Source organism: Henckelia pumila, chromosome 1 (assembly GCF_033568475.1).
Source record: "Henckelia pumila isolate YLH828 chromosome 1, ASM3356847v2, whole genome shotgun sequence".
Lineage (NCBI taxonomy): Eukaryota > Viridiplantae > Streptophyta > Magnoliopsida > Lamiales > Gesneriaceae > Henckelia > Henckelia pumila.
Genome location: NC_133120.1, coordinates 114,705,714 through 114,733,534, shown reverse-complemented (window position 1 = coordinate 114,733,534; position 27,821 = coordinate 114,705,714). Strand labels below are relative to the sequence as shown.

General features: G+C 36.0%; 2 protein-coding genes across 7 annotated transcripts; one reads left to right on the top strand and one right to left on the bottom strand.

The window, feature by feature from the left end:
* Positions 1 to 10,580: 10,580 nt before the first annotated feature.
* On the top strand, positions 10,581 to 13,556 carry LOC140876182 (uncharacterized). Its single transcript, XM_073280069.1, has 3 exons — positions 10,581 to 10,967; positions 11,269 to 11,402; positions 12,441 to 13,556. Exons 1-3 carry the CDS (start codon positions 10,758 to 10,760, stop codon positions 13,246 to 13,248), a joined length of 1,152 nt encoding a protein of 383 aa, XP_073136170.1. The 5' UTR covers positions 10,581 to 10,757; the 3' UTR covers positions 13,249 to 13,556.
* Positions 13,557 to 13,661: 105 nt separating this feature from the next.
* On the bottom strand, positions 13,662 to 21,041 carry LOC140876181 (uncharacterized). Of its 6 annotated transcripts, none has more exons than XM_073280063.1 (22): positions 20,917 to 21,041; positions 20,793 to 20,826; positions 20,516 to 20,673; positions 20,022 to 20,249; positions 19,829 to 19,942; positions 19,658 to 19,741; positions 19,356 to 19,389; positions 19,089 to 19,234; positions 18,596 to 18,832; positions 18,406 to 18,516; positions 18,235 to 18,318; positions 17,655 to 17,688; positions 17,388 to 17,533; positions 16,897 to 17,133; positions 16,707 to 16,817; positions 16,536 to 16,619; positions 15,939 to 15,972; positions 15,672 to 15,817; positions 14,766 to 14,921; positions 14,577 to 14,665; positions 14,084 to 14,403; positions 13,662 to 13,981 (listed from the first exon to the last, which is right to left on the bottom strand). In XM_073280063.1, the coding sequence occupies exons 1-21, from the start codon at positions 20,947 to 20,949 to the stop codon at positions 14,130 to 14,132; spliced, it is 2,574 nt and encodes an 857-aa protein (XP_073136164.1). In that variant the 5' UTR covers positions 20,950 to 21,041; the 3' UTR covers positions 13,662 to 13,981; positions 14,084 to 14,129. The 6 variants fall into 6 exon arrangements, with proteins under 6 accessions (XP_073136164.1, XP_073136166.1, XP_073136165.1 ...); XM_073280065.1 differs by having other exon boundaries at positions 16,897 to 17,127; XM_073280064.1 differs by having other exon boundaries at positions 18,596 to 18,826.
* Between the last annotated feature and the right edge of the window lie 6,780 nt (positions 21,042 to 27,821).

Below are 27,821 nucleotides of genomic sequence, written 5' to 3'. Positions count from 1 at the left end.
ACATCGAAGTCCATAACTTCCTACAAACACAAAAACAACAACAATTTCACGCAATATCTACCAATAAATTCCAAAAGTCAAGTAAAACCATATACAAATTAAGTGCACAAAATGCACTTATCATGGATGTAAAAAGAGCATTTTTGAATGGAATTTTGAATGAAGAAGTGTATGTAAGGCAACCTAAGGGATTTGAGGATCCACATCATTTTGATCATGTTTATAAGTTGAAGAAGGCCTTATATGGATAAACAAGCACCTCGTGCTTGGTATGAAAAACTCACGAAGTATTTGCTTGACATTGGATTCAAAAGAGGTGAGGTAGATAAAAAAAATTTTGTTCAAAAAGTACAAGGTAACATTCTTATATGTCAAATCTATGTTGATGACATAATCTTCTATGCTTCATCTCAAAAACTTGTGAATGACTTTATTGAAAGCATGTTCAAAGCATGTTCAGAGGTGACTTTATTGAATTACTTTCTAGGATTACAAGTGAAACAAATGAGTGATGGAATCTTTTTGTGTCAAAGCAAATATGCCAAGAATTTGGTAAAGAGGTTTTGTACTGATCATGTTAGACATATGAAAACACCAATGGGAACCAATGAAAAACTGTGCAAAGACAGTGTTGCTGACAGTGTTGACAACACTTTATACAAAAGTATAATTGGAAGTTTGTTGTATTTAAGTGCAAGTCGACCTGATATTATGTTCAGTGTGTGTTTGTGTGCCCGATATCAATCTGATCCTAAAGTCACACATATGAAAGTTGTAAAAAGAATTTTGAAGTATGTAGCAGGCACTTTAGACTTAGGGTTATGGTACACTAACAAAACCAATACTAATTTGTTAGGCTATAGTGATGCTGATTGGGCAGGAGATGTTGATGAAAGGAAAAGCACCACGGGGGGTTGTTTTTATTTGGATAACAACTTGGTTTCATGGTATAGTAAAAAGCAGAACTGTGTGTCCCTTTTCACTGCTGAATCCGAATATGTGGCAGCGGGAAGTTGTTGTTCTCAATTAATTTGGATGAATCAAATGCTACAAGACTATGGTCTTAAAAGTGAAACATAAATTGTGTACTGTGATAACTCAAGTGCTATAGATATATCAAAAAATCCAGTACAACACTCTCGAACTAAACACATTGACATAAGACATCACTTCATTCGAGATTTAGTTGATAAGGACATGATCCATATGGAGTTTGTCGGGACCAATAACCAACTGGTCGATATTTTTACAAAAGCATTAAACTTCGAGAGATTCTCCAGTCTTAGGAAATCTCTCAACATGTGTTCTTTATAAGCACTCTCGGTTGTTGTCCTTAAGTGTTGCCAACACTGACGGACAACACCAAACATGCATGTGCATTTTTAGGACTTTAGGCATACTGCATATTCATATTGTTCTATGTTTTGCACTGGTTGATAATACTGACTGACACGTTGTAGTTCTTATGTCAAAGGTATTTTTAGAACACACTTGCCATGAAAATATGCTTTAAACCACGAAGTAGTTGAGGGATGTTCGTATATTCCATGATCTTGTCCCATGTGAAAAGTGGTTTTAAAAATTAAAAAGCATGGTTTGATAAAATTTCAGTGACCAATGTCTTGAAAATCAAACTAAAATCGGAAGAAAATTGGAAAAAGCTACCTAAGAGAGTCCAATGAAGACCGTTCTTTTAGTGTGCAGGCTACCACTTCTGAATCAATATAAAAAGAAGAAAAACATGGCTCTGGAAGTGTGACAAATTCAAAATTATTTTGAAGACTACAGTGTTGTTGAGAAGTGTTGCCAATACTGGTGTTTAGCACGTACTGCACACACTTTGCATGCATCATTTTTTATCTAATCTCATTACATTCTGTTTTAGACATAAATTAGGTCATGAATTTTGTATTTATTGTGATCATATCGTGCTCAAGGTTAAAAGTTCAAAGATGAACAAAAATTGGAAAAATTGCCCAACTTGCTAAAAATTGAATTGGTTGAGATTGAATATGTTTCATTGGCGTTAAAACTCGATGTGGAGTTATTTATTTTTGGGGAATATTGATATATTCTTAAGTGAGAGTTTCAGGGTATCATTAATTAATCAAATTTAATTTCCTTAATTAGAGAGATTTTTTACCCGTTGAAGATTTGTTACCATTAGGGGGAGATTCTAGTCTGATATGATAGATAGGTCTTTTGATTTTTTTTTTACCGTTTGAACTCCTTATCTCTATATATTTCTAAGCACTGTAGAAATTGATTTTATCGTCTTCAATCTTTTCTAACTCTCTCTCTGCAAAAATTATCTGAAACCCTTAATTTCTAAATTTTTGGATAATGGCAGGCAAAGCTTTCGATTCGCATGATATACGATCGGAGATGGGTTATCAAGAGGAAGACAAGCCCTCAGATGCACCTTCTGAAAATCCTATTCTCTCGATTTTACCTGTTGCCATTCAACCTACACCGTTGGCAGAAATTTCTCCAGGAAAACCCGGGAATGAAATCAACATTGAGAATCCTCCTGATTTTTCGGTGTTGAATCGTGTGTTCCCAACACATCCAATAGCTAGAAGGTCAAAGTGTCAAGCGGGCTTCAAACCCGATTTTACTACCAATAAGAGATTTTGTGGTAAGGGGGAGACTTCACGTCCTATTTTGGATGATCCAGATTTTTCATCTGGAGATGATTTTGCGGATCAGAATTTTGAGGTGGTTTCTAGGACAAAAACCGTTGTTGCTGAAAAGGCCAAATCAAAGAAAGAAAATTCATCTAGTGGTGATGATTCTTTTGATGAAATTACTACTGATGTGGCTTCTACTGCGAAAGATCCATCTAGTGCTGCTGTTGTTGATGATACCACAAAGACAACCACAGAGGCTCCAATGTCTACTGATGAGGAAATTTCACTGGCCACTTTCATGGCGAATATTCGGAAAACCAAGGTTAAACCAGTTGCACCTTCACAAGTTTCATCTGATGGTGATGAACCAGATGCTGAAATGATGCAAGAGTTTGAGAATAACCGGCCTCAGGAGTCTGATAGTTCATCTTCTTCGAGTTCTGAGGAAGAAAACTATGAGGATGCTACTTCTGATGGTTCTGGAAGTTCTGAGGAACAAGCTGCTGATGACAGTGTTGCCAACACTGATGACAACACTACTGCTGAATCTGACTCTGATATTGATCCTGCTAAGGCATACAATCTTCAGTTTTATTCAAAGGAATCTGCTGATGAATGGGAAGCTCTGTCTGGAAAAGACTGTTGGGAAGAAAGAAATATTGATGAAGTGTCCTTCGAAAAGCAGAACTTGGTGACTTTCTTGAAACAGCAGAAGTTATATTCTAATGTCACCACTGCAGGACCATTTTCAAGAAGAGATGTGTTAGAATTTTAATGCAATCTGAACATGAAGACTGGAGATGAAGAATCATTTAAGTTTGGAAGAGTGTACATCCGAGGAAAGGTGTATGATTTTACTCCTGTTTTGATCAATGAGCACTATAATAATCCTGACATCGATGATGATGCAGTTACTGAGGATATTGATCAAGTCACTAAAGTGATCACTGGAGGAAAGGTTCAAAAATTTCCACTGCACCCAAACAGGTTGTCAGCTGCAAAGCTCACTTCTTTCTTTTCTGTGTTTCACAAAATTGCGATCAGGAATTGGACGCCATCTACCAATACAACAGTTGTAGTAGCCCGTAACAAAAATCAGTGATTAAGGGATTAATCAACGCTAATTAAATAGATTGGGTACCGGACGGATCGGAAGCTCCGATGCAGGATCGAACGTTTCGATCGAGATCGGAAGCTCCGATGGTATTATGTCAGGCATGACGTGTGGCATGATCGGAAGCTCCGATCACCCCTATCCGAATTCAACCAGTGATATTTTGACACATGGCAGATGAGGATCTTCGGAAGCTCCGATGGCAGGATCGGACGTTCCGATCGAGGAACGGAAGTTCCGATTGAAGATCGGAGGTTCCGATCATTGTCTATAAATAGGAGGGCCGAGATTCAGATTTAGACGCACCAATCACCTCTTCTCTCTCGATTCCTTAGCCTTCTAACTCAGATCTAGGAAATTCTAGGCATCCTATCGGGAATCCAGAAGTGGCATAACGATCCAGGCGTCGTAGCGGAGCTATGGCCTAGTTTCGAGGCAATCGACAGCAAAGGGCTAACGACGGACGAAGGTATAGCTTTTGCTTCCTAAAAATATTTAGGAGTATGCTTTAGCTTAGTTAAAGCTTTTAGAGCGCTATAATGATAGTAGTATCATTTGGCAGTGTAGAGCAGACTATAGGCGTGGACCTAGAGTTGGTAGAGCTTGCACTGATTTGAGGTACGAAAGTACTGTTCGAGATATCCTGACTGAGTATGCATGTATTATGTGATTGCATGGTTTATATGTCATTGATTTATGCTGCATTCATTTGCATACTGAGCTATCTCCTTCGAGATGTCTATTAGTAGGGTTGTATCCTATCCTGTTAGTGGATGGACTTCCATGGCTTTGGATCCGGTAAATTCACTAGTATTATGGTATGGGAGCCACCTCCTGAAGCGACGGCACAGCGTGCTACATACCAGGGCCCGGTCTGTCTTTGTATCTGATCCTTGACCTCGAGTTATAGGGAGTTCACTTTGCATGCAAGTATACTCATACTCTCGTACTGAGCGTTTTATGCTCACGTCTCATACTCTGTGTTTTTGGACACCCTATTCCATGGGGCAGGTTTGCGTTTGGATGAGGCGGGTGGATCCAAGAGGGGCTAGGCAGTGGTTGGCCAGCTGGAGCTTCGCCTAGGTTTTATTCTGTTGTTATTTGGATTGTTACAGCTGTTCAATCTGGTTGTATATTATTTGGGTATTTACAGATTCCTTGCCTTGGGATTGTTTAATGTTTACGGTTTCTGCAGTTGAATTCTGATTTCTGTTTAATTAAATTAATTGCATGCTTAAGTTCTGCTTAGTAGGTGATCCGGGTAAGGGTCGCTACATTTATGGTAACTAAGCCACAAGTACTTGCGCTGTTTGCCATTGGAACTCAAGCTCCTTTGGACTTTGGAAATTTGGTGTTTGAAAATATTATGACCTTTCGAGAAGGTGGTTGGAAAGCAACTAAGTTTCCGTTTCCTTCTTTGATCTATGGTATGCTGGAATCTCAAGGCTTCACGAAAGAGAATGATGAAGAATTGATTGGAGGAGATGAGCTTATCAAGATAGCACCTGGTTTGCTGAAAGGAAATAGGATGATTGATCTGCCATGGACTGGTGTTGTACCCAGTGTCGCCAATACTGAGTCTGTTCCACTCATGACCATTCATAACACTGCTGTGATTATGTTGAATTCTACTGCAATTCGTGCTCAAATGGCTCATGCTGAACTGAAAATTGCACAAGCCAAAGCTGATCTCGAGTACTATGAAGCCTTAATGGCTGAGTACAGGACTAAACATGGAATACCAGGGCCCTCTGGACAAAAAAAAGGGAGTAGGATCAAGTGTTGATCAAGCTGAAGATGAGGAAGCTGATTAGATGTGGTTGATCATAATTGGTTTTAGGATGATTTTTTATCCTTATCTTTTATTTTTTTTATTTATTATTTTATTATTTTGCTCTGAGTTAGTAATATATTTATGAGTTGATTAGTTTGTGCTCCTTATTACTCTCTGATATGCTATTAAACTATTTGCTACTCTGATCTAGTAAGTGTTAAGAGTTGGTGTTGCCAACACAATTATACAACACTATGTTCTGAGATGATTAAATTAAGGGGGAGCTTTAGTTGCATAAGATAGGGGGAGTTATTTGCACTTGTGTGTGTGTTTTGTCCAGAAAGGAAAAAAGGGAGAGTTTGAAAGAACATGTTGTGCACATGTCTTTTAAATTATTTTCTTATTACATTCAATTTCCATATTTATAGTTTTGCCTTTCTTAGAACAAGTTTTAAAATTGGTAATATCAGTTATATTTTGATTCGAAATATTTGATTCTGATGATATATTATTTCCATGCTTTGTAGGTTCTTATTTATGGAAACATATTGAAGATCTATTTATAGGAGTGCTTGGACCAATCAGAAAAGAAACAATCAAAAGAGAAGATAGTGAAACGTAGAGAGCAAAATACATAGAGAATTACTGCATAAATTCTAGAGCTTTGAAGATCGATTGTTGAAGAATTTCTGGAGTGTTCGTTACTGCTATTGTGTTGCCGAGTAGTTTGAAAACACTGAAGAACACATGAGTGAAGTGTTGTTCAGAAAGTGTTTTTTGGTTTTTATTTTTCGGCTTAGAACTTCCTATTGATGTTTTATTCTAGTTCTTACTAGTTTTTAGGAAGTCATTTATTTTCTCAATCTATTGAGAAAAGTAGATTTTTTATAAACAATCACTAGTTGGTTTTTGTAAAATGATTTGATTTTCTAGTGATTATTTCGCCATGAGGCATCGTACAAGTACTTAGTACTTGTGCATAAATATCTGTGTGTTATTTACTTTTACTGTTAGTTAATTATTCTGCTGCATAGTGTTATCGTGAAGTGTTGACAACACTGAAAGATAACACACACTCGAAAAGTTTTCTGGTATTTCTGTGATTTCATACTGTCCAAACCGTACAAGTTCATCCATTTCAAATTAAGCTGGTGGAAGATAATTTGGAGACTCCAATATATATAACCCCTCCCCCAAGTTCGAATACATACTATGATGGAGATCAACTTCTAAAGATTTCTTTCCAACTGCCACAAATTTGCTTTGGAAACATGTTCCTACTAATGGAATTTGTTATTTGTGCATATTTAACCATGTTATACCAGCCATTAATTGTATTTTATTTATTTTTTTTTTTTTGCAAGGGGAGCCTTTTGTGGTATGTGACTTAGAATTATCAAGGGACTGAAGCTAGAGGAGCTAGAACTGTTTGTAACGATGGCTTTGGGTTGAGACTTGTAAGCACATGGGCAGATCTATTAATGGGCAAGGCAGGCCAGATGCCTCTCGAGTTTTGATATCAAAGTACTAGTATGTCTTTAGATTTTAAAATTAAAATTATGCACATAAAATTAAGTCAATGATATAGAAGTCCAAATTTACCACTTTGTATGTCATTTAAGAATCGTCTTCGTAATCCAATGGGAGATGAATATCTGAATGATAGTGCAATTACGTGTATTAAAAATGAGATATATTTCTTATTTTGTTTGTGTCTCGATTATATAGGTCACATTTTTTTTCTCAAATATATAGGCTTATATAATATATTTAGTAATCTTGTTTCTAATCTTTTACTAATATACTCCTATTAAATAAGTTTTGAAAAAGTGTAACCATTTTTAAATGAATCGAGTAGGGATAAAATATGAATTTTGTGTGTAAATTTATTTTTTCAATGATTTTTCTTAATTTGTGAGTTTGAAAAAACAAGTCTATATAATTGAAATATATGAACAATTTTTTATCTTTGGTTCTTTGCCCTCCATCGACAAAATTCCTAGATCCTCTCTTGTGTAAGCACATCCATGATTAGTTTAGCCAGAAGTCAGCTATTAAGTTAGTGTTTGGAAGAACTTCTAGAAAGTAATTCTAAACTTTTTCTTTTGTTAAGAATCCTTAAAGCTGAGAAATTTTTCTTAAAAGCTATCCAAAACACTATATAAAATTGATTGGGTTTTCTCTTTCTTAAAAGATTTATCGACGACAACGTATTCAAGGGGTTCTTGCCTGAACCATTGTCACAAATTCAATCTGACCAGGTGCGGTTGGAAGTGGATGCAGCTTTTGATGAGTTAAGAAAGCGGATCAATGTCGGGGCTGTGATCCGCAATCATCATGGGGCTGTGCTTGGAGCCAATGCAGTGTTATAAGGCACTCACTCGAGTCGGTGAAAGGCGTGGAATTGGTAGCTATTCGATTCGGTATGGATTTCTGTTTGTGCCGTACCTTTGTAAAGGTTTGTATCTATTCGGATTCCTCACACGCGGTTTAAGCAGCGACCCAAAATGTCTCGAGGTTTACTGAATTCACCCAGATTTTTCTCGTTAAAGCACATGAGACGTATGACAAATATAGTTGCTCATAGATTAGCCCGTAGAACCTTTTATTCAAGTGTCAAATGGTTTTATAGTGGACTTCTTACTTGGTTCACTTTAATTTTTTTTCTCAAGATTGGAGAAATTTGTATGAATAAATGCTTTCCTTCTTAAAAAAATATGTTAAAAATTTTGTGGGTTCATGATTCGATCTTTCTATCAAGAAAAACAATTATTGCACCCCAACAATCTTCCTTCTAATAATTTGCACTCATTGCAATCAATGAGAATCGAACTCATGACATTGGCTCTGATACCAATTATAGGACCGAGCACTTGCCGCTTTACCAAAAGATATAATTGATGGTAATGGTGCTGGTGCAACTCAAATTTTTTTAAACCGCACAATAGCCCAAGAGTCATGGTTCGATCGCTCTACCAAGCAGGAACAATTATTGCACCCTAATAATTTTGATTTTATTTTATATAATTTATTATTATAAAATAGAAATATTACCTGCATAAAATATACTATTAACTAAATAGCATACCACCACGGATCTGGATCCTCTGCTGTGGAGAGAGAAACATCACAAAATACTGTGCATTAAATAGTTTTCTCTAATTCATATCACATGATTAAATAATTAATTACACACATGAAATATTAAAATCATGTCTATTTCAATGCACAACATCAAGGTTCTAAAAAGCGTGAAGCGTGAAGAAGCGTCACGGTCAAGCTTCAAGCTTTATAAGCTTAAGCGAGTTTAGAACAAGCTTAAGCGTGAAAAAGCATTTTTTATTTTTTTATAATTTTAATTATTTTAAATTAATTAATAGAATAAATAACAAATAAACTTAAAGATTTTAAGAATAAATAAATAAATTTTCAAGTTATAAAAAACGTAAGTATCAAAATAACAAATTATTTAGAATAAAATGCTTGTGTTAGATCAGATTTCATCTCTTAGTCGCAAAGAAAGGAAATGTACGAAACAAATTTAATTTTGATGTATTTAAATGTTTTTTTAAAATATATATATTATTAATATTTATCATTTAAAATAAATATTAAAAATATTAAAAAAATTAAAATTTTAATTAAATATTATTTTAAAATATATATTTTTTCACGCTTTTTTCGAGCTTTTTCACGCTTTTTCGAGATTTTTTACGCTTTTTGCGCTTAATATGGTCAACCAAAGGGTTGATCGTTTTTTTCACGCTTTTGTCCAAAGCGAAGCTTTTTGCTCACACTTCACGCTTAAGCAGCGCTTTTTCACGCTTTCTAGAACACTGCACAACACCCTTATTTTTTCTCTCTCAACAGCATAGCATCTTTTCCATACCACCACCCCACCATTTGATCAAGTGCCACAAAGAGATGCATGAGTTCAAACTGAGGGGGAAAAATATAATATTTGAGGAAAAAAACATTGATTGTATGCATCCTTCTTGTTTGTACTTCTAACATATCCTATTAACTAAATATTGAAAATATTTGCAATTATTTTTTGAATAAATTCTATAAATATAAAATAAATTTTTTTTCTAATGCTCATAAATATGTGTGAAAAAAATAATATATATATATATATTGGAGAGAGATGAAATAATATTATGAATATGTTTCGTGCAATATGGTTTCACATAAAGTGAAAAAATAATATTTTTTATCATTTTTAAAATATCAAAAATTAATAATGAAAATAGTTAACATATTATTATTGGTAATAATAGATTAAATAAAAATAGTAATGTCCAAAATAATAATAAGAGTTAATAATATGAATTACAATATAAATTTTTTTTTAATTAATTTGTATCAATTTTTTCGATTATATATTTTTATTAGAAAATATGTTTAACTCTAATTTATTTGATTTAAAATAATATAATAAATTCATAGTCCAAGAACTACGAGATCACCCCTTTTATTCTGGGGTGACGGAGAGATCGTATCATTCGAGTATTTTTTCATGTTTTTTTTTTCGGATGTCTATTCTTCCAATTCAAAGATGAAGAAAATAAAAAAAAATATTGTTTGTCCAACAAAAAAAAACATATGCGCTTTTTTCCATACCTAAATAGTAAATACTCATTCTGTAAGTTCCTTTTTTATCCCAAACTAATAAATTGAGTTCATATAGGCATTTTTGATGTTTTGCTATTAAAATAGCTATTGTAGCTATATTTATCACAACATATCTCAATTGTGCTTTAAAAACTATATTTGGATAACAGTACTATTTGTCATTTTGTAAAAATTTTGTCCAAACATATATTTTAAATCTTTTTCATTTGTAAAACAATAAAAACGTTTTTAAAATATATGTCTAAACAAAACCTTAATAAATAATTATTTTTTTATAAAAAATTTTGTGTTATATAAGAATTTCGCATCCCAAAAAATGTAATATATATACATATTTTGTCTTATTTCATTGTTTTCAGACAATGGTTACAAATCGTTTAAGGTTAGACATTAATTTGAGTTTAAAAACAGCACGTGGTTTGTTGAATAACAATCAGCAAGAAGAACATAACATATGCGCAATATGTTACAAAGGTGGCAGAGAGAGAAGGCAGACATGGGCTACGCAGGCAGATCTGCGATTCTCGCGCACCGCAAATTGTTTTGAAAGCTTCACACAGATCGCATTGATTTGATTAAATTGATTTCGGTATTGATTTTTGTGATGGAAAAAGATTGGGGATTATTTGATAATGGTGTTGTAGCAGGAGGAGATGATCTGCACACAGGAGCGATTGGATTCTCATTCCCGTCCGACGCGGGGGAGTTTTCATCTCCGCCGTCCTCCTCCGCGGGTATTGGCCTTAATTGCATACTACACCGTGTCTCCAGATTCGATACCCTCGCCGGCGTCGCCATCAGATACGGCGTCGAGGTACGAATGAGTTCTCGACAACTTGAAATTTTTGTTATTTGATTATCTTTACTGTTATTAGGGCTCCCAGTTGTGTTTTTGTTTATGGTTTAGCTGGAAAGACAAGTACGCTGGTTTCGATTTGCTGGATGATCTTGGCGGAGAAATTCATGTTTATTCCTTCAATCCAATTATGTGTTTGAGGATGGATTAATATGGTTGACAGAGATTTGGACTGTTACTTTTACTCACTTTTTGCTTTTGATATTTGTCGTTGATGCCTGTATATTAATTTATTGATTTTGTTTTGGGATTGGTTTAGGTAGCGGATATTAAGAGACTAAATGGATTGGTGACAGATCTTCAAATGTTTGCACTAAAGACTATTCAAATACCATTGCCTGGGAGGCATCCCCCTTCCCCCAGCTTGATCAATGGTCAGGACACTCACCAGAGGTGCTTCTTCTACTTATTTCTGTATTTTAAGTGCCTAACCAAGAAAAAGATTACAGTAAAAAACTGGTTTTTTTTTTCTGTTACTTTAATCTAGGAATACAATAATATTTATGATGCATCATACTGCGTTCTTGGTGTATAATTTTCGAGGATTTTTAAAGTTTAATGATCTGTTTCAAAATTTGTGGGGAGGTGTTGTATTTTTCAAAAGAAGAAATTGTTTGCGGACATATCTAGTAGCCCATCTGGCTTTTGTTAGTTTCTGATGCGAATTATGTGATTGCGAAGATGTCCATTCTCGCATTCCAAAACCTGCGAATGATATTTGCATTACTTTGTAGTTTCTTCCGCTGTATAGACTTTTATGTATATTTGTGAGCTACATGAGAATCCACGTGTGTTATGACTAGTTAGCGATTTAGGACTATTTGTTCTGATTATTTTAGTATAAAATTATGGAATCTTTTAAATTCGTCTAATGAATAGTTTCCTTGGGAAATTTATTTGCATTAACGGTAATTGAGAGTATACATCTACACGTTTTTTTTTATCGTTTCCCATCTTTATTTTGTTGACTATAGAAACGATTTGCACATGGAGTTTGCATGTAACTAATTTCACAGGTTAGTTGCCACTACAATGTGTTTTGCTGTATTGGATTGTCAAAAATAGTGGGCTTTTTCAGGGAAATGCTTTCTCCAGAAGGGGTTAAATATCGTTTATAGCAGTTACATTGTGGCTGTGACATCTGCTTTGCTTTTGCCTACAAGTTCTTACCATTGTTGTGAGATAGAGTGTTTGAATATAGTGGGCAAGTGGAGAATGTGAAAGTAAGCCGGATCTTTTTGTGTTTGAACATTTTCTATGTTCCACATTTTAAATATTATTTTCTTAATATTATGCACAAAATTCTTTGTTCTTATACATTTGTTTAGTGTTGGCTCTAAATTCAAAATTCTTGCATTCATATCCCCACGAAAAATTTACAATATCAAATAAGAGGTTATGAAATGGCTTAATAGTGGTTTTCATTTGTAGGGAAAACAGCTCCTATCAGAGCCCATCCAGCTCTAGTCATTCAGATGTATTAGGTTCATTTCAGTCCCTGAAACTGAAATCTTTCTCTGAGCGCAAAGCCTCTCTGGCCATGAGCAGTTTACAAGGTTATTATGGTCTACGATCAACAGATAAAAAAGCTGCAACTGAAGGTTTTGAAATGCCCGTCTACCGGAAAGCAGGGGCTTCTTATCTGGAGGATGGGTTATTTCTCAAATCTTCACCTAGTGTGAATCCACCTCTGAGTCTTCATAGGAAATCCAAAAGTGTAGCTAATGGCCTTGTTTTAGAGAACGGTAATCTGATGAAGCAAATTTTGCTACAAGAAGCAGAAGATGGCAACTCAGATAGATTGTTTGAGACTTTGGCAAGACGACGTCAAAAACCTGAAGCTGACTTTACTTGTCGTACTCCAGAAATGCTTCTGAAGGAGGAGAACAACGGTTGCAGTGCAATTTCGGCAATTACTGGTAAAGGTTTGGCTCTCAGGCCCAAGTCAGCAAACCGAACTGTCTGGGGAGGAGTTGATGGTGAGGCAGGTGGGCTGACCTCAATTCCCTTAGGCTCGGGGGATTCTTTAGTGGCTGATAGTGTAAATGTATTTAGGAAATCATCAAGTACTTCAAGTTTGCAGGATTCTGACAATGGCACGTTGTCATCCATATGGCCAACATCAAAGTGGAGTCTGAAGCCCGACTTTCAGGCTCTTTCTACTGCAGCCATTACTAGACCTATCTTTGATGGCCTACCTCTACCAATGGGCAGGAAAAACAAGACAGCAGTCGATTAGTTCTGTTATCGCTGCTATTATTTCTCTCTTTCAAATTCGTAGAGCCATTCGTTAGGCAATGAGACATAGAAGAAAACAGCATGGGTTGAACCCAAAAAATATACATCAATTGGATCATGATTGATCATAGTTTTGATAGAACGACCCTCGGCGTCTATTTGCGAAAAGCTCAAAGCTTATGACGCTGTGCTCTCAGAGGATTCCTTGAGCATGCATGTGCCTCATGAAACCTTATTAAGTGTGTATATGATATATACCAAGTTATGTTTATTAAGCCAGTGAGGGGAATAAGAAATTTGTTATACCTGTATTTACACATCCACATTTGTTCACCTAGCTTTGGAACAAATATATATTCTTTTTTGGTTGGCAGGTTGATATGATTTATGGCGAAAAGTAGAACTGAGATACTCTTTAAGGTTGGAAATATAATAAACTATTTATCTTTGGGCACCATTTTTGACTTCACGAGGTTGAGTTTTCGACTAATTTTTTACAAAATGAAAAACATGCGTACCATTTAAGGTAACAGAGCGCCAGCATCTACTAGCTCTTTCCAACTAAAGATTTCAAATGTATATATGCTGTAATACATAAGAATCAACATTGTCTCTGAAATTTTGTGAACAAGCAAAAACACATGCCAATTTTGGCCGAAATCCAAGTGGCCCCCCGCATGAACCTTAACTCTAATCATAATGTCTCTTCGTTTGGGGTTGGATGATTTTATCACCTACACAAAAACATCAACAGCCATGTTATTTGATTAATAAACACGATGCATCAATAATATCGTTCAACCATAAAATCATCATACAAGTCAAACACTACTTGCCTATCGCGAAAACAAACGACAGCTATATAATGTGTGCATGACAGATCTAGCTGCCCCCTGGAGCTGCACGGCCGTGACCAGGACCTCCTAGCCCACCACCAGTAAAGTCTCCTTGTCCTGTGCGACCACCACGTTGATGACCACTAATTCTACCACCAGAACCCTGTCCGCCACGCCAACCACCTCTGCTGCCGCCGTCAAAACCATTGTCCCTAGGATTTGCCGCCTCCACTGTCAAAGTATTCTTGCGAAATACAGATCTATCGAATGCCAGAGCCTGGTTGTAGGCATTATAGTCCTTAAAGTCGATATAAGCTATCCTGTAAATGCAATATATTATGGGTCTAATATCGAAAGACAGCAGCATTAGTCATTGACATATTATTAGAATCCAAAACTGACATGGCATTAAGTTATTAAGCATGAACCAGAGAACAGATTCCAACTAGTTTGCAGATAAAAGGATTATAGCAATGGAAACAAGAAAACAGACCCCCTAACACCACCCTCGTTATTTCGAGGAATAGATACTCTGGTAATTTCACCACAGGAACCAAAATGATCTTGCAGAGCACTCCTAACCTGTCATTTATTTATGCTATTGGATTCAGAAAAACGACGGATAATGAAATTTACGTTGATGTGATAAAGCACCAAGAGAAATAAAATTGTGCAAACATGCCTGATCTTCACCATCATCTTTATTAAACCCACAAACAAATATTGTTTGCCTTTGAGCTCTACCATCTTTTCGGAATGACTGTACCTTTTCCTCTTTTGCAAGCTGAAGTCTCACTGGACTACCCACTAAGGCTTTACCGTTCAATTTTTCGAGGGCCTGCAAAATGTTTCATAAATACTACTTGCAACACAAAAATTCAATACAAGATAACATTTACAGAACACTAATAAATTACTCCACCATTGTGCAATCACAATGCCAACACACCTAGGATCATTGAAAGTTTTCATTTTTTATACAAAGAACTAATGCACACTACATTTTTTGTAATTGAAATGCTAAATTAAAACCTTTGCCAGCGGAACAGGTAACATAGCTTCTCAACTGCATAAATAGTACACATTAGAACGAAAGAAGCAACTTTAGCATCATTTAACCCTAAACTGATGTTTTGAAAAAAAACATAAACTGATCAGCATTCCAACCATGCATGAATTTCATGAGAACACGGATGCCTAAGTATGAGAGCTCCTTGAAACTCTAAGGTTGAAAAGGTTGAGCTTGCATTTATTCTTTTGATATAGATGGAGGGATTTGATTTGGGAAAAGAATTGACAGATGGATTTCAGATTTCAACTATTTTTTTTGTATTTGAAATTCCATCACAACTGCAATTGAAATTGTATAACTTGATATGGAGTGGTCAAGGCTCCATTGGCTTAGCCTTTTGCAGCCAATATTTTTTTTCATTTTCCTGACTGGGCGCCACAGTTCTTACAAAGTTGGACAATTACCGCTAATGAGACAAAACAGTATACACTTTCAAATAATCAGGAGTGACCTAATTCAAGTACTCGAGAAAATCAAATCCAAAAACTAGGACATAAAACAGAGAAGCTACTAAACCTGTAGTTCTTGCTCATCCCTATGATCGTCATCTTTCTCCTTCATAAGCATCTTGTTAGTCTTAGCTCCACCGCCGTTTTCTTCAACCAAGGCCTTCTTCCGCTTCTTAAGCTTCTTCCGATTATCATTTCTTATAACTTCCTCGGCTTCATATTATGTGAACAAAAAATCACAAAAATATATCGACAATCTATATAATCAACAAAACTAGAAGAAATTAATCAAACTAGAGAAGACTCTAAATCTTAAAAAATCATGAAATCAAACCTTTATTTGAGGGCTTTACGGGAGCAGCACCGGCCTACAAAAACAATGTCAGTAATCAATCTGAAACAGTAGAGTAGGCTAAGAAAGACAGCAAGATATAGGAGAAAAAGAAGCATGATAATTATCAAAATTACGAGTAACTTATATGAATATTAATTAGAGGTTTCAAAATGGACTAGTTTCGTCGGCTTGGTCCACCCCGCCATACAACATTGGTAGGTTGGGTTGGCAATTTTCAACCCCAGCCTAAAAGATGGGCCGGCCCACCCTGCCTAATGGTGGGTTGCGGGTTGACCCGCAAAAACGCACCAATTTACACGGGAGCCCGCCGGGTTGGCCCGCCCCGCCACCGAAAATAGGGGGTTGGGTTGGTGTTCTCCCAACCCGCCCCGCCTAATGGTGGGTAGCGATGGGTTGGGGGCCGGCCCGCCCCGCTAGCCCGTTTTGAAAACTCTAATATTAATCGGCCGAAAGCCTTTTGCAGTAGACTTCCTTTGCATGTCACACACAACGAAACCTCAGGAAACATGCATTGGATCTCCTGGCTACAACAATGGAAATTAAGGGTGGTGTCATAGGAACATTGCAAACTGTTACCTCTTCTTCATCTGAAGATACTGCCATATCTTCTTCAGAATATATCTCCTCCGAACTATTATCCTCTACTGGGACAGTAACTGACTGCAAACATGATTCTCAACATCATGATAGGAATTGGGAACTATAAAAATCAACCATAATTGTGTCACAAAGCTCAATTCCTTGTACCTCCACCACTTGTTGCATTTTTGAAGGTTCTTCTGATCTTTCTTCTTTGAGACACCCATCTTCTTTTGAAGCTTTAAAATTTGATTCCGCCTGAATAAGAGCTCCAGAGGGCTGCATCATATGTGAAAGTTGCAATCAGTTATATTGAAATAGAACAAAACAGTTTGACAACACAAACCCTTCAACCTACTGAAACTTTGAACTTTTTCGCTTTAGGCTCCCCAACATCAAATTCCTCTTTCGGATGATCATTCTCACTTTTATCTCTACTATGGCCATTATCGGTTGCAGGCGTCTCCTTAGGTGCACTGGCATCTTTCTTTACACCACTATTCTCATCTCTCAATCTGGGGTTCGAATCTATGGGGTTAATCTCGGCAGATACCTTGACCTGGCCAGTGTTCACGACACATGAACCTTCCTCAAGCTGACAAACAACAAGTCAATTAACCACTTCAGACAATTTATGTTCAAGAGCAGATAATTGCAGTGTCGAAGCAGATACGAGTTTTTTATTCTTTTTTTTTCTTGACTGGGTGCCACAGTTCTTACAAAAATTGGACAATTACCGCTAATGAGACAAAATAGTACACACTTTCAAATAATCAGGAGTGACCTAATTCAAGTACTCGAGAAAATCAAATCCAAAAACTAGGACATAAAACAGAGAAGCTACTAAACCTGTAGTTCTTGCTCATCCCTATGATCGTCATCTTTCTCCTTCATAAGCATCTTGTTAGTCTTAGCTCCACCGCCGTTTTCTTCAACCAAGGCCTTCTTCCGCTTCTTACGCTTCTTCCGATTATCATTTCTTATAACTTCCTCGGCTTCATATTATGTGAACAAAAAATCACAAAAATATATCGACAATCTATATAATCAACAAAACTAGAAGAAATTAATCAAACTAGAGAAGACTCTAAATCTTAAAAAATCATGAAATCAAACCTTTATTTGAGGGCTTTACGGGAGCAGCACCGGCCTACAAAAACAATGTCAGTAATCAATCTGAAACGGTAGAGTAGGCTAAGAAAGACAGCAAGATATAGGAGAAAAAGAAGCATGATAATTATCAAAATTACGAGTAACTTATATGAATATTAATTAGAGGTTTCAAAATGGACTAGTTCCGTCGGCTTGGTCCGCCCCGCCATACAAAATTGGTAGGTTACCCAACCTAAAAGATGGGCCGGCCCGCCCTGCCTAATGGTGGGTTGCGGGTTGACCCGCAAAAACGCACCAATTTACACGGGAGCCCGCCGGGTTGGCCCGCCCCGCCACCGAAAATAGGGGGTTGGGTTGGTGTTCTCCCAACCCGCCCCGCCTAATGGTGGGTAGCGATGGGTTGGGGGCCGGCCCGCCCCGCTAGCCCGTTTTGAAAACTCTAATATTAATCGGCCGAAAGCCTTTTGCAGTAGACTTCCTTTGCATGTCACACACAACGAAACCTCAGGAAACATGCATTGGATCTCCTGGCTACAACAATGGAAATTAAGGGTGGTGTCATAGGAACATTGCAAACTGTTACCTCTTCTTCATCTGAAGATACTGCCATATCTTCTTCAGAATATATCTCCTCCGAACTATTATCCTCTACTGGGACAGTAACTGACTGCAAACATGATTCTCAACATCATGATAGGAATTGGGAACTATAAAAATCAACCATAATTGTGTCACAAAGCTCAATTCCTTGTACCTCCACCACTTGTTGCATTTTTGAAGGTTCTTCTGATCTTTCTTCTTTGAGACACCCATCTTCTTTTGAAGCTTTAGAATTTGATTCCGCCTGAATAAGAGCTCCAGAGGGCTGCATCATATGTGAAAGTTGCAATCAGTTATATTGAAATAGAACAAAACAGTTTGACAACACAAACCCTTCAACCTACTGAAACTTTGAACTTTTTCGCTTTAGGCTCCCCAACATCAAATTCCTCTTTCGGATGATCATTCTCACTTTTATCTCTACTATGGCCATTATCGGTTGCAGGCGTCTCCTTAGGAGCACTGGCATCTTTCTTTACACCACTATTCTCATCTCTCAATCTGGGGTTCGAATCTATGGGGTTAATCTCGGCAGATACCTTGACCTGGTCAGTGTTCACGACACATGAACCTTCCTGAAACTGACAAACAACAAGTCAAATTAACCACTTCAGACAATTTATGTTCAAGAGCAGATAATTGCAGTGTCGAAGCAGATACGAGTTTTTTATTCTTTTTTTTTTCTTGACTGGGTGCCACAGTTCTTACAAAAGTTGGACAATTACCGCTAATGAGACAAAATAGTACACACTTTCAAATAATCAGGAGTGACCTAATTCAAGTACTCGAGAAAATCAAATCCAAAAACTAGGACATAAAACAGAGAAGCTACTAAACATGTAGTTCTTGCTCATCCCTATGATCGTCATCTTTCTCCTTCATAAGCATCTTGTTAGTCTTAGCTCCACCGTCGTTTTCTTCAACCAAGGCCTTCTTCCGCTTCTTACGCTTCTTCCGATTATCATTTCTTATAACGTCCTCGGCTTCATATTATGTGAACAAAAAATCACAAAAATATATCGACTATCTATATAATCAACAAAACTAGAAGAAATTAATCAAACAAGAGAAGACTGTAAATCTTAAAAAATCATGAAATCAAACCTTTATTCGAGGGAATTACGGGAGCAGCACTGGCCTACAAAAACAATGTCAGTAATCAATCTGAACCAGTAGAGTAGACTAAGAAAGACAGCAAGATATAGGAGAAAAAGAAGCATGATAATTATCAAAACTACGACTAATTTACATGAATATTAATCGGCCGAAAGCCTTTTGCAGTAGACTTCCTTTGCATGTCACATACAACGAAACCTCAGGAAACATGCAAGGCAACATGCATTGGATCTCCTGGCTACAACAATGGAATTTAAGGGTGATGTCTTAGGAACATTGCAAACTGTTACCTCTTCTTCATCCGAAGATACTGCCATATCTTCTTCGGAAGATATCTCCTCCGAACTATTATCCTCTACTGGAACAGTAACTGGCTGCAAACGTGATTCTCACCATCATGATAGGAATTGGGAACTATAAAAATCAACCATAATTGTGTCACAAAGCTCAATTCCTTGTACCTCCACCACTTGTTGCATTTTTGAAGGTTCCTCCTCAGAACTTTCTACTTTGAGACACCCATCTTCTTTTGAAGCTTTAGAATTTGATTCCGCCCGAATAATAGTTCCAGAGGGCTGCATCATATGTGAACGTTGCAATCAATTAAATTGAAATAGAACAAAACAGTTTGACAACACAAGCCCTTCAACCTACTGAAACTTTGAACTTTTTCGTTTTAGGTTCCCCATCATCAAATTCCTCTTTCGGATGATCATTCTCACTTTCATCTCTATGGCCATTATCGGTTGCGGGCGGCTCCTTAGGTGCACTGGCATCTTTCTTCACACCATTATTCTCATCTCCCAATCTGACGTTCAAATCTATGGGGTTAATCTCGGCAGATACCTTGACCTTGTCAGTGTTCACGACACATGAACCTTCCTGAAATTGACAAACAACAAGTCAATTAGCAACTTCAGACAATTTATGTTCAAGAGCAGATAATTGCAGTGTCGAAGCAATTTTTTTATTCTTAATTTTTTTTTCATTTTCTTGACTGGGCCGCCATAGTTCTTACAAAGTTGGACAATAACCGCAAATGAGACAAAACAGTGTACATTTTCAAATAATAACGAGTGACCTAATTCAAGTACTCAAGAAAATCAAATCCAAAAGCTAGGAAACATAAAACAGAGAAGCTACTAAACCTTTAGCTCTTGCTCATCCCTACAATCGCCATCTTTCTCCTTCATGAACGTCTTCCTAGTCTTGACTCCACCATCGTTTTCTTCAACCAAGGCCTTCTTACTCCTCTTCCGCTTCTTACGCTTCTTCCGATTATCATTTCTTATAATGTCCTCGGCGTCTTGTTATGTGAACAAAAAATCACATAAATATATCGACTATCAATCTAATCAACAAAACTAGAAGAAATTAATCAAACTAGAGAAGAATCCAAAATTTTAAACATCATTGAAATCAAACCTTTATTCGAGGGCTTTGCGGGAGCAGCATCGGCCTACAAAACAACGTCAGTAATCAATCTGAACCTGTAAAGTAGACTAAGAAAAACAGCAGGATGTAGAAGAAAAAGAAGCATGAAATTAACCTTGGAGGCTGAATTTTTGGAAGATTTACCCATTTCGAACTTCCGGTAGATTTCCTTGCTGTTCGCAGGCTTTTGAAGATGCGGACGAGCCAATGCAGGGTTTAAGCAGGGTGAGGACGCGGTCGAGCCGCTCGGTTTATATCAAAATTCGGGAAACACCTGTTTTAGTCTCAAAATAGTCATTTTTCTTTTTGGGGCCTCAAATTCATCCTCAATATTTCTCAAATCCGTCTCTCAATCGAATGGAATCGAATCGAATCAAATTTTCGGTTCATCCGAAATTCAAACCAAAAAATCGAATCGAATTTAACGGTTCGGTTCGGTTAAAAATCAAATTTTTTCGGTTTTCGATTTTAACTGAAATTTAATTTTTTAAATTATTTTTGTTATTTATTATATTTATTATTATTTATTTTATTAATAAAAAATAAAAAAGATTTAAAAATTAAAAATTGATTTAAAAATTAAAAAAAAGTAAAAAAATCGATTTTTGGTTCGGTTCGGTTAACCATGAGAAAAAATCGAACCAAATCGAAAAACTAAAAACAGAAAATCGAATCGAATTTTCGACTCGCTTCAAGGCTTCAAGCGGTTAACCGATCCGTGAACACCCCTACTCCCATCGTTTCAATGTGAAAATAACGGATAAAATGTCCATCTCCGAGTAGATATCAATTTTGGTCCTTGTTTGCCTTTTCCCCCTCAAAACAGCCTATATTTTTTTTAGGTTGTCAAAATGACACCTATAATATTTCATAATTATTTCTAATTCGGTCTCTACCATATAGTGATATTTTTACCAAACCATCGAGCGAAACTTTCTAAGCTATTAAGAGGTATGTGTCTAAATAAATTAGTTAATAAATACACATCAATATCAAAAAAATATTTTAATAAAATCACATCGACAAATATGAAATGTTAATCAAATGCACAAAATAATTTCAGCTTCTTATTCAATAATATGTCATACAAAAACAAATTTGTCAAAGATTTTCATTATCAAAATCGTAAGTTTTAACATTTTCCTCCGAAAATTTATTTACTCTAACAAAATATTAATTTTTTGAATTAAATAACTATTGAGTTTAAAACATACTGTCTTGCATGTAAAGGAGTTCAAAAGTATTATTTAGAGATAAAAATTGTATAATTTAAAATTAACATACAAATACAAGAATCATGTTACTATGTAACACAGTGGTGTCGTGTTTCGATGATAAAATGAACAAATTAATGTGAAAGGCGTGTGACTTAAAACCTTAGATAAATTGTTGAAGTGTTTTGGATCAGTGTCTTTCGACTTTATTTTTCTCGCGATTTGATGGGTTCGTAAAAGGGTTCTCAATTTGGGGAAAATTGTTTTCAGATAGTGTTTCAGAAGCTTTAAAGGGAGACTGGTTGAATCTCTCTTAGATTTTAACATGTAAATTACAAGAGGGGTCGAATCGAGAATAATTATGAAATATTAGGGATATTTTGCGGCCCGAAAAGATGAGAGACTATTTTGAGAGAAAAACTAAAAACAATATCTAGTGATCAAAATGTGTATTAACCCGTTTTAGATCTTTGTTAATTTTTAACAAAAAGATTATGACAAGGATAAATTGAGAATAACTACGTACGGAACATAAGGATTATCTTGACAGTCCAAAAAGAAGAAGGAATATTTTGGGTAAAGCGACAAACAACAGGGATCAAAATGGATATTAACCCTCAAAATTCGAATCAAATCATAATATATGGATTTTATAATTAAATCTAGCCATTTATGAATTTTAATAATAAAATCAAACCATGAATTTCGATTTTGTTCGTTTAAATTTTGAGTTTTGAATTAATGCATGAACTATATTGTGATTCAAAAAAAATAGCAATTGAACATTCATAAAATTTGAGTGGGTATTTTTATGATAGGTCTCATATGAGACGAAAACGGATCAACGTGAATCTTGATCCATGTATGGGGTAAAAGTAATGTTTGAAAAAAAAATAATAATTTGTTATGGACAGAGTCAAGTAAGATATTTGTCTCATAAAATTAACTAACCGTGAGACGAATTAACAATAATATTTGTGTATTTTTTTTACAACAGGATAAGAATTTATCATAATATAACCTAACCAAACATCTCACACAGTTGATTGAACTTGAACCCAAAAGAACTAAAGTCTTAGACACTTGACCCTTGCTACTAGAACAATTGTCATTGATAATTAATCATACCGCATAAAATTGTATTTACTAGTAATTTTAATTTGAGTAGCTCTCTTGTGAGACGGTCTCACGAATCTTTATCCATGAGACGGATCAATTTTATCCATATTTACAATAAAAAATAATATCTTTAGCATAAATAAATAGTACATAATTATCATGAGTGATCCAATTAAAAGATCCGTCTCACAAATTTACAAGTAAGACCGTTAGGAAGTGAATTTGAGATCACAAGTCTCCTAAGAAAATAGACGAAGAAGAGATAGAATTGAAGCAGAGAAATTGAAAATCTTATTCAAGCTGAGATGGAGTTTGAATCACAATACGCATATCCATTTATTTATGGGGTAATTATTTTAAAATCCCTAAACCTAAACATAAATTTCTCCTAACTCCCTACATTCAAATTTTTTAGTTTGCACTTCCTAGTGGTCCCCAATTTTGATTAAACAAGTATTTAACTAATCTTTTGTACTTTGGCATTGTTTTACCTATCGAACCAGTTCATGTCGTGAAGAACTATTGGTTGCGCAAGGTTTCCAGCCTATATACTTTAGATTAGGGTCCAACATGCTTCCGTAAAGTGAATTAAATTTAAATACCTATTTGACCATAATGTCGTCGGGTCATACCTGCCGAGTTTTACGAAGTGCTCCTCACACTCCAACCACGCAGTCGCAACAGATGGTTTCTGCACAAGCTCCTTCAACGACACCCAGCACAGCCTTAATTCGTTTTCTACCTTAAGGCGTATGGTATATAAATTTAATTATAAAATATGAACATGAAAGAACAAGAGACTTTAGAAAAATTATTCAGACATAATATTATTACATAAATCAACTCCTTTGAAGAGGAGAAGACAACTTGTTTAGCTACTCATAGTAGCCTCGTTCTTGAAATACATAAACGAAAACTTATTACAATAGAAAGAGAAATATTACAACAATTTTATTCGTAAAAAAACTGAAGGGAATGATCGATGTCTTCAACTTCCTCAAATGCCTGTATTTATAGTTGTAGTTCCACTCGTTTCACCGAGAAACTTCAGGGAATCTTACAGCTGTCTTGTATTTCTTTATGCCATTATTGATGGCATCTTTTACTAGTGGAGGAGGCAGCTGTCTTGAATTTTTTATGTCATTATTGATGGCATCTTTTACTAGTGGAGGAATCACATGTCTGTCACTTTCTTTTGGCTTTATTCTTCTCACATGCCTGCTTTATTGTTGTCGGGGCATCTTTTGCTTTTGAAGTAGACACCTGTGAAAACGCATCTTTGGTGGTCCTTGTCCACCTTTGCTTGTCTCGGAAAAATCCTTTCGATCCGTTCGGGGTCTAAAGGTTTTTTCAAATTCTGGCTCCTTCTGATTTGGGCATTCTGGGCAGATATTCTCTGACCATCGTCCAATATGAGCCATGTTACAAAATTTTCGGCGAGTTTCTTTACTCCCCGGCAGCTTGTTGTTCCACAAAAGATTTCTCTTCTTTTCGAAGAGTTCTTCCGCAAATGCTGTAGTTTTTCCTGTCATTGTGTTCAACAGGAACGATCCGTTCACAGAATTCTGATAAAATTTGAATGGAAACTTGACTTTGTCCATCTCAGTAAGACAGACCCAAATACCCCATGCCCTTCTGGTTGAGATCTTATTTTCCCCGAAAGTGGACACCAAGGGTATTTCTTCAGTTTTAGGATCCTTGATAAATTTATGACTGTTTATATCAGGTCTCCTCAGCTTGATAAAATGAAAGGGTTCGTGTGATCCTTTCACTGTTGGTTCTGGAGCTGCACTGAAAAAATATAACTCAAGCACATCTCCTCTGGACAAATGATCATTATTTGCCCATGTTTCTTGGACTGCTTCCTGAATCCATTTTGGTAACTGTGATATCTCCAGAAAGCTTGGTGACGTTGTATAAACTGAGGCCAAAGCCCCAAATTCATACCAGAGTTTTACATCTTTAGGATTGACATTATTTTTTAGCCAAACCCTTGGATATATTCCTGCAACATCAACTCTGCAAGTGTTCGGGTTGATTTCATTCCTTGTATTCAATTTCTCCCACTTCTGTTGATAAACCTGGAATGGAGAAATAATAGATGAATTAGTATTAATCTTAGATTTGCCCTTGTCAGTGTTGGGCCTAATATTGATCTCTTCCTCTTTTACCCCAGAGGCGGAGGGTTGACTTGATGAGTTATCCTCATCAATTGTTGCTTCATTCAGATCATCAAAGGCTGATGATAGATTAGCTCTTGTTTCTTGAGTTTTAGATTCCTCAACATCTTGTTTCACAACCGGTGGTTGTATTTCTTGTTCTTATAAAACCAATGGTTTTAGTATATCTTGTTTATGAGAAACCAATGGTTTCTCTATAGCCTTCACAATTGACCCTTGAATAGCAGCCCATAGTTGTGTTTGAGCTTGCATACATCTTGTAATTCGATTAGATACTTTGATCCGATCAGCTTGTTGTAACCTGCCGGTCATTTCAGCATTAATGGCTAACTGGTTGAACTCGTTTTGAAGCAACCCAAGGTGTTCCCTGAGATGCCTATGCATTTTCAGGATGGAATCCACGTCACTGCCTTCCATCTCTTGTTAAAAAATCTGCAAGAATATTTTCATGAGATTTAATAATAACAATATCAAAAATATAATTTTGACATAATGCTTGCCATTTTAATAACCTAGCTTTCTTAGGTTTAGATTCAATCTTATTCTTTAGGAAAGCTTTTACCTGGGTGTTATCAACCTTCAGAGTGAATTTTTTAGCAAGTAAAAATAATGGCCATTTTTCAAAAGCCCTTTTAACCGCATAAAATTCCTTCTCGTTGATATGCCATCTAATGGCCTCAGATTCTGAAAAAAGACCGCTACAGTATCTGCATGGTATTTCCCCATCTGTAGTGATTTTGGTAAGGACTGCCGCCCACCAATCGTCGCTGGCATCCGTAAATAATACCAGATCATCTTCATCTACGGGTATAGCCATTTTTGGGAGATTCTTACATATCTCTTTTAATTGGTTTACCCCTTTAGTATGGTCATCGATCCATATAAACCTAGCATCCTTTTTTAATAAAGGACTGAACACCTTTCTGTACATTGCTAGATTGTTAATGAACATCCCTGCAAAATTAACTACTCCAAGAAAACTCTGGAGTTGTTTTACATCTTTGAGTTTATCTGGAAAATTCTTTACCTTTTTCACAATATGGGGTTGTAGAATTATTCCAGTTTCATCAATCTCAATACCGAGGAATTCAATTTTCCTTGTTGCTATGACTGCTTTCTTTTCAGATAACACCAGTCCTTCTTGTTTACAAATTTTAGAAAAAATCTCTAAGTGTTTAACGTGTTCGTCTATATTTTTTGATGATATAAGAATATCATCAATATAAACAAACATAAAGTTAAAATAATCTTTAAAAAGGTTATCCATCTTTCTTTGAAATATCTGGGGTGCATTAGCCAATCCCATAGGCATAACTTCCCAAATATAGTGTCCTTGTAGAGTAGAGAAGACTGTGAATTTCTTACTGCCTTCTTCCATTCTTATCTGGTAGAATCCAGACTTACAATCAAATTTTGAGAACACTCTAGCATTTCGTACACAGCTAATTAGATGTTCTCTACTAGGTATGAAGTACCCGTCAAACTCCAGGATTTTATTAATACCTTGGTAGTTAATAACTAACCTGGGTTTCCCTCTTTTTATTTCACCATGATTTCTAACCAGAAAACCTGGGCTACTATATGGTGAAACTCTTTCTTTGATTAGATCAAGGTCCAAATGTTCCTTGATAATCATTCTCATATCCCTTTGATCTGTTATGTTCATCGGGATAGGCTTATATCTGACGAATTCATACTATTTGCCTTCTTTTAGAGTAAGACTGGCTTTGAGCTGATTTCTATCCCACCATGCCAAAGGATGCTCATTATAACTTTCTTTGAGCCTCTTTTTGACATCTTCAAGGGATACCTTATTTTTTAACTCTATATCTCTATGATTTAGAGTTACCTTGAGAAGCTCCATATCCTCTGTTTGGAGTTCTTGTTCTGTTATTATTTTCAACATGGTTTCTCCAAACCTTCTTGGATCTTTCATTTTTGGGTGAAAAAGTTGTCCCTTATCACCACGCTGGCTGCGAAATATTATCGGCAATTGTCGATAAAAAGCAACTTTGAGTCTTTGAACGATAATTTTATGATCACAAATTGTAGTGAACATAAGTCTTCTTGACTCATTGTCTTGTGTGTACTTCTTAAACATTTGTAAGAAGTTATTTCCTAACAGGATATCAGCTCCTGTATCATGGAAATAGATTGGTGCTGTCTTTACCTTGTACCAAGGTGTCTGACCTGCTCCTCCTATAAGGATCTCTGCTTGTTTTATTCCTTTGCAAAGAATTAAAATTCTTCGAGAGAAATCTCGTCCAGCAATTTTTGGCAAATCTTCTTCACATTTTTCAGGGAAGACTCCTCTTTTTGCTGTACAAATTCCTGCTCCCGAGTCAATATAAGCTGCAAAGTATTCAGCCTTATATTGTTCATACAACATCCCTATCGGAATGTATATGGAGAAAGGACTTGTTGTCATTTTTTAAAGGGATTACTAAATGGTCCTGCCATTTTTAAAAGACTGTGTTGTAACTCAGTAATCCGATTAAGACTATTCA

Excerpts from the sequence above, each read along its gene's own strand:
- LOC140876182 (XM_073280069.1), top strand. The coding sequence starts at position 10,758 with ATGGAAAAAGATTGGGGATTATTTGATAATGGTGTTGTAGCAGGAGGA. Across the intron at positions 10,968-11,268 it reads CCATCAGATACGGCGTCGAG|GTAGCGGATATTAAGAGACT; the intron begins GTACGAATGAGT and ends GGATTGGTTTAG. Across the intron at positions 11,403-12,440 it reads GGTCAGGACACTCACCAGAG|GGAAAACAGCTCCTATCAGA; the intron begins GTGCTTCTTCTA and ends TTTCATTTGTAG.
- LOC140876181 (XM_073280063.1), bottom strand. The coding sequence starts at position 20,949 with ATGGGTAAATCTTCCAAAAATTCAGCCTCCAAG. Across the intron at positions 17,134-17,387 it reads GGGATGAGCAAGAACTACAG|CTTGAGGAAGGTTCATGTGT; the intron begins GTTTAGTAGCTT and ends GTTGTTTGTCAG. Across the intron at positions 14,404-14,576 it reads AACGAGGGTGGTGTTAGGGG|GATAGCTTATATCGACTTTA; the intron begins GTCTGTTTTCTT and ends TTGCATTTACAG.